At 39.3% G+C, this 9087-nt stretch overlaps 1 protein-coding gene across 1 annotated transcript; it reads left to right on the forward strand.

Moving 5' to 3' along the window:
• Window positions 1–519: 519 nt before the first annotated feature.
• On the forward strand, window positions 520–2418 carry LOC102757805 (chromosome unknown open reading frame, human C18orf32). Its single transcript, XM_006763636.2, has 2 exons — window positions 520–737; window positions 1574–2418. The coding sequence occupies exons 1-2, from the start codon at window positions 573–575 to the stop codon at window positions 1637–1639; spliced, it is 231 nt and encodes a 76-aa protein (XP_006763699.1). The 5' UTR covers window positions 520–572; the 3' UTR covers window positions 1640–2418.
• Window positions 2419–9087: the final 6669 nt, after the last annotated feature.

The raw sequence follows: 9087 nt of genomic DNA on the forward strand, positions 1-9087 counted from the left end.
ACCGCCCCTCCACCAAAATTCCTGGGTGCGCAAGTCCCCCGTATAAAAGGTGTAGTGTTTGTCAATAGGCTCCAGTATGCCCACACATCACTTAATTGCTTGGATTTAGTGAGGTGCTCTGTGCATAGCAAATTCAGGTTTTGCTTTTTGGAATTTTCTGGGATTTTCTTTTCAAATGTTTTCGATTTGGGGTTGGTTGACTCTGTGATGCAAAACCCGGGGATACAGAGAACCAACTGTATATGCAAAGCATTAAACTGCCTAGCACCTAGCAGATGTTGGCGTCTTTATCATTAAATTTATGGTTGGGGAGCAGTGATTGGAGAGATTTGGAAGCGGGAACGTCGCTGTTATTTTCATGCCTACCACCTATAATTCCTTTACCTTGCAGATAGCAGTATCTTCAATAGGTTCTTGCATTTAGCTAATAGAATGATCTAAGTTTTTCGTTCAGAGCAGAAATAATCCTTTCAAACACCCTAATGTAGCTGAATTCCTGTAGTCGTCAATCTGTGAGGAGCTGATTGGTTTTTTCTTTGTGTCTCTCAGCTCAGGAGCTCTCACCTGGGACAATGGTGTGCATTCCTTGTATCGTCATTCCAGTTCTGCTCTGGGTCTACAAAAAGTTCCTGGAGCCCTACGTATGCCCTCTGATTTCCCCCTTTGTTAGTCGCATATGGCCTAGAAAAGCTGTGCAAGAATCCAGTGATGCAAGCAAAGGCAAAATAGGCTATAAGGTAAGGACATTAAAATACCTCGGCTAGGAAGGCTGGGTGGGTGAGGGGGTGGTACAGTCAGGGTAAACTATTTGGCTTTTGGAAAGGCAAGTTCTTGGAACCAGAAGCTTCATCAATGTGTCTTAATTTCCTTCTTTTTTACCGGAGGTGTGTGTGTGTGTTGGGCGAGGGGGGGGGTGCAGGGTTGGCTTTTCCTCCCAGCCTTTCCCGGCCCCTCTTTTTCCTCCTGGGCGAGTTACCTTTGTCTTTCCCTCTTCGAAGCTCCAAGGACTTGTTTCCTGAGCCTGTGCAGCCCAGCTGGCTCACTTCTACCTTTATAACTTTCTAAATAAACTTTCTCTTATAATTTGAATAAAAAAATAAGGAATTTGGGTGTTTTTTTAAAGTAATTAACAGTTGGTTTAAACTAAAGTTTTAAACTAGGCCTCTGACTAATGCAGTTGCTCCTTGCCAGTGGCCAAGATAATAGCCAGTATTTCGTGGCTGCTGAGAGTAATGGTGACTAGCTCATGGGTGTGAAGAGATGACATAAAAAAAAGCCAGTTTCCCTGGTTGATAATTTTGGTGGGAGACTTAATTTAGGAGGATCGTAGAGGTTATTCTATTTTTTTACACAAAGAAGTTATTATTTTTAAATGACTATTTAGAGACAACCTCTTGTTTTTAGCAACGGTGCTTGTTACGTTCAACTTCGATAGTGTTCAGCTGCACTAAGCCATGCTGCATAATTCTAGAAGCAGAGTTTTTTCATTCTGAAGTTTGTCGACTGTTTTCAAAGAGAGCATCTCTTATGATGAGTGTCTCGTAATAATCTCTAAAATGTTTTTTCATTTCAGGGTGCAGACATAAATGGATTACCAACATCAGGATCAACAGAAATCTCTGATAAAAAGAAAGACTGAAGGCATTGACCCAGGGACCTCCTTGTTTTCAAAATGGACCTAATAATGTGAAGCACCTTCTTTGTAATTGTCTCTGACCTTTTTCTCTTAGAACTCGGGGTGGATGGTTTAGATGTTTGCCTGATGCTGCTCAGGAAACACATGGTATTTATATTTAGAATGTGTTTGGTTATAGTTAGTGGTCTCATTCCCTCGTTCCTTTTTCATTAACGTAGCTGTAATAGTATGAGTGAAGAGGAGGCTTGTGCCAGTAGACATTGTTACTGCATCAGTCCCTAAGCGTCCTTGGGCTGCTAGCTTCTGTTTGGGCTCTTTGAACTTGAGTGGAGTGTGTTTTCACTATGAAACAGTACAGTGAGACTGGGCAGTGAAATAAATGAAAGGGAGTGTTTGGAGGTGATAATGACTTGAAACATAGAGTTATAATTACTGCCCAACACTCGAGCCCCTTATCTGCAAGAGTAGAAATTATAGGTTATTGCTCCGAAGAAAATAGCAACGACAAGAAATTGAGGAAATTTGGGAAAAATGGAAGTTTTTACATAAATGCCTAACGTATATTATAAAATTCTAATCTTTGTTGCATTCCTTCTATTCCTACAGAATGTATTAAATATTCAGTTTAACTATGGTTGGGGTTTGGCTTTTTTCTTTTTCTTTTTTTTAAAGTTTAAATATTTCTTAAAAGGGACATTTTTCACCATACCAGAAAGCAGAATTATGATAGCATGCTGGCATCTGGATAGTTCTGAGACAGTAACATATTATTTTTTAAAGTAGAGTTTATCAGTTATTTATTGTTGCATAAGATGACACTCCAAAACTTAGTGGTTTTCAGCAACAGTGACATGACTGCAGTTCTTTGCTGGTCTGGGCCTCTATATGGCCTTTCACTCCGGGCTGCTTCACTTTAGGGACTTACAGTGTTCAGGGGCGATGAACCATATCTTTATGTCACATTTACTTATTCCCTCTGAGGCAGGGAGTGGTTGGAAGAGTCTTCTGCCTTTGGGTGCCCATTGAAGTCCTGGGTCCTAACTGAGGCTCTGTTACACTCTGTGTGTGAGCAAGTCAGTGACTCACCTGGTCTTCATTTCATAGAAATCAGTAGGTTTTAGGTATTCTGCCCCAACCCACCTGAGGGATAAGATAAATTCCCTTTAGCAACTAAATTCAGTTGATTAGTTTGTTGTATAAAGTATAAAAACTATATTACAAAAATAGCAGATGTTCATAGTAAAACAGTGCAATGGAAAGTTAAAAAAAAATACAACCTTTAATAAAAAAAACTTTTAAGTTCAAAATGCAGTATTTAGACAAATATTCAAATTTTCTTGAAATACAAAAATGTAAATTTCACTACCATTCCCTCTCCACAGATGTAACCACTGTTAGTTCTTTTGAAAATTGCCTTCTAGCAATTTTCTTAACATCCCTTTGTTTTTATTAAATATATCTTTTTATTTTTATTTTTTTATTGATTTTTTACAGAGAGGAAGGGAGAAGGATAGAGAGTTAGAAACATCAATGAGAGAGAAACATTGATCATCTGCCTCCTGCACACCCCCAACTGAGGGTGTGCCTGCAACCAAGGTACATGCCCTTGACCGGAATCGAACCTGGGACCTTTCATTCCGCAGGCTGACGCTCTATCCACCGAGCCAAACCGGTCAGGGCAAATAATACTGCAAGATGTATAATGTCTCTCCTCCCTTAGTCCCCAAAGGCTTTACTCATTTAGCTGTTGCTTTTGTCTTATGTTTTATCTCTATATTTCTAAGTTTTATATATATATTGCCATTTTTGGAACTGTCAGCTTTCCACATTACTGACTTCCTTCCATGGCTGAGATATAGCTATCTTACACTGTGTTTCCTCTACTCCCACACATCCTCCATATAGGTTTGTGTAAATATTGGCTAAGTCGTTAGTATTTATATCATGATGAGTGTGCCGCACGTCTTCCACTTGCCTCTCCAAATCTCTGCTCCTTTCACCGACTTTGCTGCCCAAGAAAGCTGCATGGACTCCATCGACAGACTTTCCATGGCCTCTGCGTTCTGTTGGGCCTGGCCAGTGGGGATCTGTAGCAGGGATGGGAGGGAGGAGGGAAGGGAGGAGTGGGGTTAGGGTATTTATTCCCTTGGTTCAACCCTTCTGGGTCTCTCAGACCAGGTGTGTTCCTCAGCCAGAATGCACTCCCAGGTGGCCCATGCCACATGACTCCCTTCAGTTTCCACTAACCTCTCCCCCTCCTTTCCTTTTGGGCCTAGAACTCACGACTGGCTCCGGTCACTGCTGTGCTTCATGCCCCCACCCTTCGTTCCTGTGATTAATGTTGCAGTTTTACGTGTTACATGTGTTTGCAAGTCACCGTCAATACTTTTAGAAAGAAGGGTCTGGACAAACCATCATGAATCCTTAGCCCCTGTTCTTTTCCTTCACTGCATCATCTCTGAACAGAGCTTTTGGAATACAAGCAAGCTCTTGGTGGCTCGTCCTACATACTGAGTTTACGGTCATCGAATATCTTCTAGGATCCTTTTCATATGAACTGTACACTACTTTTGTTTGTTTGTTTGTTTTTTACTTTCCAGTCTACAGCATTTCAAATTAAGTGTACTTATTTTTTAATGTATTTTTTTATACAAAATTCATAAGGTATAAGAGCGTACACAGATGAAGATTCCTTCCTCCCACCCTGGTGCCCAGGCACCTAGTTCGCCTCCTAAGTAGGAGGCAATCAAGGTTACCGGTTTCCTCTTTTTTCTCATTTTTTATTTTAAGTTTCTATTTCTTTCTTTAATTGCTTTTATGTACAGACGTCATTTTAAAAATGCACATACAGCCTATATTTTCCAAGGAATAGGAGCTGGAAATAAAAGCTCAGGGCAATCAGGAGAACTGAAATTGCCCAGAGAAGTTCTGAGGAGCACACTTCTTTAAATGCCTTTCATGGCCTCTCCAAGTTTTTCCTGTGCACCTGGGGAAAGTCCGACCAGGCTGCACAGCGGCTAGCTCTGTGTTAATTGCATTCAGCTTCTCCTCCATTGCTTGTTTGAGCATGATGAGTGAAGATGTGATGGCTTCTTTCAGTCATAGGCTTGTGGTAAACTTGCAAGGAGCTCTGGGCACCCTTTGAAGCAGAGCCAACTGCTCAAGCATCTCACTGGACAAAGGTCCCTGATGGGCCCTATGAAACAGCGGAGGTCCTTTCTCATCAACTCCAATAACAGTGCCACTCCACAGGGATGAGACATGGCACCCAGATCTGCACCTTCTCCAAACGGTAGAGCCAGATTGGACACGGTCTGAGTCACACTCACCATCATTGTCTAATTGTAGGTGAGTCAGTGGTTCCGTGTCTCCACTCTGGCTTTCTCAGTTACCGTAAAGCAGTGATGGCAAGCCTATGACACGCGTGTCAGAGGTGACACGCCAACTCTTTTTTGGTTGATTTTTCTTTGTTAAATGGCATTTAAATATATAAAATAAATATCAACGAACTATAGAAATGATCCCTGAAAGTATAGTCTTAAAATATCAAAAATATGTCTTTGTTTTACTATGGGGTGCAAATATCAAAAAATTTTTCTATGTGACACGGCACCAGAGTTAACTTAGGGTTTTTCAAAATGCTGACACGCTGAGCTCAAAAGGTTCGCCATCACTGCCGTAAAGCCTTCGCAGCAGCAATTAGCCCGTTCATGGCACAACCTATGTGAGCATCACTCTCAACACCTCCTCAATGTTGCTTGGCTCCATGAGCGGGGAGGCAATTCTCTTCTCCACAGCTAGGCGCACCCCCTCGGGTGTCTGGATCCCCATGGCTGCAGAACAAGCTTGATAGCCGCAGTGGCATATTCCACTTGAAATCATCTTCCTTCAGGAGAAAAAATATTCCCACCGCTGTGGTACTCAGACCCAGTGAGGAACATGGTGAGGGTAGGAGAACGTGACAGCGACCACATGGGGATTTTGAGGGCTGACACCGGTGCACCGGTACCCAACTCCCCCACACAGCCACAGAACTAAGGCCCTCCCAGGTTCTTTATATTTCCAGAGATAGTCTCTGCATGCACAAGCAAATACATACAGGTGTATTTATTTTATTAAAACAAAAGTAACATACCATATGCACTGTTTTTGTTCCAATTAGAAGTATATCTTTAAAAGAAAAAGTATATCTTGAAGATCAGTAGATACTAGGTTGTTCACTGTCTTTATGTTTCAAAAACACTATATTTACTCCTAAGAACACACCCTTAAAATATGAGGCAAAAATTGCCAGAATTGAAGGGAGAAATAGATAGTTCTACAATAGTCAGATACTTTACTACCTCACTTTCAATTATGAATAGAACCAGACAGAAGAAAAGTAAGGAAATAGCTTGAAAACACAATAAACCAATTAAATCTGACAGACATACAGAACAATACCCAACAACAACAGAATACATATTCTCAAGCGCATGTGGGACATTCTCTAGGATAGATCATATGTTAAGCCACAAATCAAGTCTCAATAGATTTGAAAGATCGATATCATATAAAGTATCCTTGACCACAATGGGAGGAAGTTGGAAATCAATAACAAAAGTATTAAAAATAACAAAAGTAAAACTAGAAAATTTACAAACTTGTAGAAGTTAAACAATAAACTCTTAAAGAAGAAATAAAAAGGCAAATTAGAAAATATCTTGAGACAAATGAAACAAAATATATAACATACCAAAACCTATGGGACACACAGTGAAAGCAATATTTTGGGGGGAATTTATAGCTATAAACACATTAAAAAAGAAGGAAGATCTTAAATAAACAACTTTCAATTTAAAGAACTAGAAAAGAAACCCAAAGCGAGCAGAGGAAGGAAATTGTAAAGATTAGAACAGAGATAAACAAAATAGAGACAATGAAACCAAAAGATGGCTTTTCAAAAAGACCAACAAAATTGACAAATCTTTAGCTAGACTGACTAAGAAAGAGAGTAAAGACTCCAATTGCTAAAGTCAGGAATGGAAGTGGAATTAATACTGATGCTACAAAAATAAAACGGATGATAAGAGTACTGTGAACAATTGTTCACCAACAAAATGGATAACCTAGATTAAAAAAACACACACATTCTTAGAAAAACAAAACCTACCAAGACTAAATCATGAAGAAAGAAGTCCTGAAGAGACATATAATTGGTAAAGGAACTGAATTAGTAATAAAAAAATCTCCCAACAAAGAAAAGCCCTGGACCTTATGGCTTCACTAGTGAATTCTACCAAACATTTAAAGAACATCAATCATTCTCAAACTTTCCCAAAATATCGAAGATAACATTTCCTAACATTAAAAAAAAATGACATTGATACGCATAAGAGATAACCTGTATCTCTTACGCATAGCAATGCAAAAATCCTCAACAAAATACTAGCAAACCAAATTCACCACATAGTTAAAGGATGATGCCCTGCCTGTGTGGCTCAGTGGTTGAGCATCAACCTATGAAACAGGAGGTACGAGTTTGATTCCCAATCAGGGCACAAGGCCAGGTTTCAGGCTGGATTCCCAGTAGGGGGCATGCAGGAAGCAGCCAATCGATGATTCTCTCTCATCATTGATGTTTCTATCTCTCTCTCCCTCTCCCTTCCTCTCTGAAATCAACAAAAAGACATTGGAGAAAAAACAGGAATCATATATCATGACCAAGTGGACTTTTCCTAGAATGCAAGGACGTTCAGAATGGAGGGAGAAAACCCACATGATCATCTCAATTGATATAGAAAAAAGCGTTTGATAAAATTCAATACCCTTCCATGACAAAAACACTTAACAAGTTAGCAATTAAAGAAAACTACTTCAACATAATGAAAGTATATGTGAAAAACCCACAACAAGCCTCACACTCAGTAGATCAGGAATAAGGCAAGGATGACGGCTTTTGCCACTTAAGATAGTACTGGAATTTCTATCCAATTCAGCAAGAAAAGGAAATAAAAGTTATTCAAATTGGAAAAGAAGTAAAATTATCTCTGTTCACAGATGATTTGTAAATAGGAAACCCTAAAGATTCCACAAAAGACTGTTAGCACTAAAAAATTGAATTCAGCAAAGTAACAGGATGAAAAGTCAACACAAAAATCAGTTGCATTTTTATACACCAACAATTAAATATCTGAACAGGAAATTAAGAAAATAATTACACTTACTATAATATCAAAGAGAAAAAAACTTAGGAATTAACTTGACTAAGAAAGTGCAAGACTTGAGACAATGAAAACCAAAAAGGTTGCGGGTTCGATTCCTGATCAAGGCACATACCTAGGTTGAGGGTGCTATCCCCAATCAGGGCACGTGTGGGATGCAACTAATTGTTGACTCTCTCACATCAGTGTTTCTCTCTCTCTCTCTCTCTCTCTCTCTCCCCCTCTTGCTTTAAAATAAAGCATTTAAAAAAAGACAATGAAAACTACAAAATATTATTGAAATAAAGAAATGAAAGATGCTACTTATTATGGGAAAGACATCTTATATTCATGAGTTGGAAGACAGTAACAGAATATTGTTAAGATGTCAGTATTACCCAAATTCAATACCATCCGTATTAAAATCCCAATGATGTATTTTGCAGAAATGGAAAAACCACAACAATCTTGATAGAGCAAAGTTGGAGGATGCACACTTCCTGATTTCAAAACTTACTACAAAGCTGAAGTAACCAAAACAGTGTGGTACTGTCACAAAAACAAACATAAGTCAATGAAACAGAATAGAGAGAATAGAGGGATTAGCAATAAACCTTTTACATATGGCTAACTAATTTTTGACAAGAGTTCCAAGACCTGGGGAGAAGGAAGTCTTTTCAACAAATGGTACTGAGAAAACTGGGTATCTACATGCAAAAGAATAAAGTTGGACCCTTAGCTAATACTCTATAAAAAAGTTAACAAAATGGATCAAAGACCTAAACATAAGAGCTACAACATAAAACTCTTATAAGAAAATATAGGGGAAAAGCTTCACAACATTGAATTTGGCAATGATTTCTTGGATGTGATGCTAAAGGCACAGGCAATAAAAGAAAACATAGACAAATTTTTAATAATAAAACTTTTTGACAATATTGCAGTTTTAGACCTGTTAACTGCCTCCATCAAAAATTACTTTCTGAAAGTTAGCCCTCAATAATAGGGTTTGAGTAAGAACAAAGTTAGAAAATTTAACAATGGATAAAATGCTGAAAGTGCTGTTCTCCAATTTTTCAGCGTCCTCCAGGGGAATTGCTTGACTTCGGAATGAGTATTCGGTTGGAATGAAGAGGAGCGTTAATAAAGTTAAGCCACCAGAATAAGCGGCAAGGACTCCAGCACCAGAGAGGCCCAGCCGCTTCTGAATTTTGCCACGTGGCTACGCAGTTGCCCTGGAGACGCTGAGGGGGGGGTGGGGGTGGGGGG

This window comes from Myotis davidii, unplaced genomic scaffold, assembly GCF_000327345.1.
Source record: "Myotis davidii unplaced genomic scaffold, ASM32734v1 scaffold378, whole genome shotgun sequence".
NCBI classification, from domain to species: domain Eukaryota; kingdom Metazoa; phylum Chordata; class Mammalia; order Chiroptera; family Vespertilionidae; genus Myotis; species Myotis davidii.

Bases quoted from the DNA above. Each gene is read 5' to 3' on its own strand.
- LOC102757805 (XM_006763636.2), top strand. From the start codon at position 573: ATGGTGTGCATTCCTTGTATCGTCATTCCAGTTCTGCTCTGGGTCTAC. The intron at 738-1,573 runs GTAAGGACATTA...TTTTCATTTCAG, and splicing joins AAGGCAAAATAGGCTATAAG to GGTGCAGACATAAATGGATT.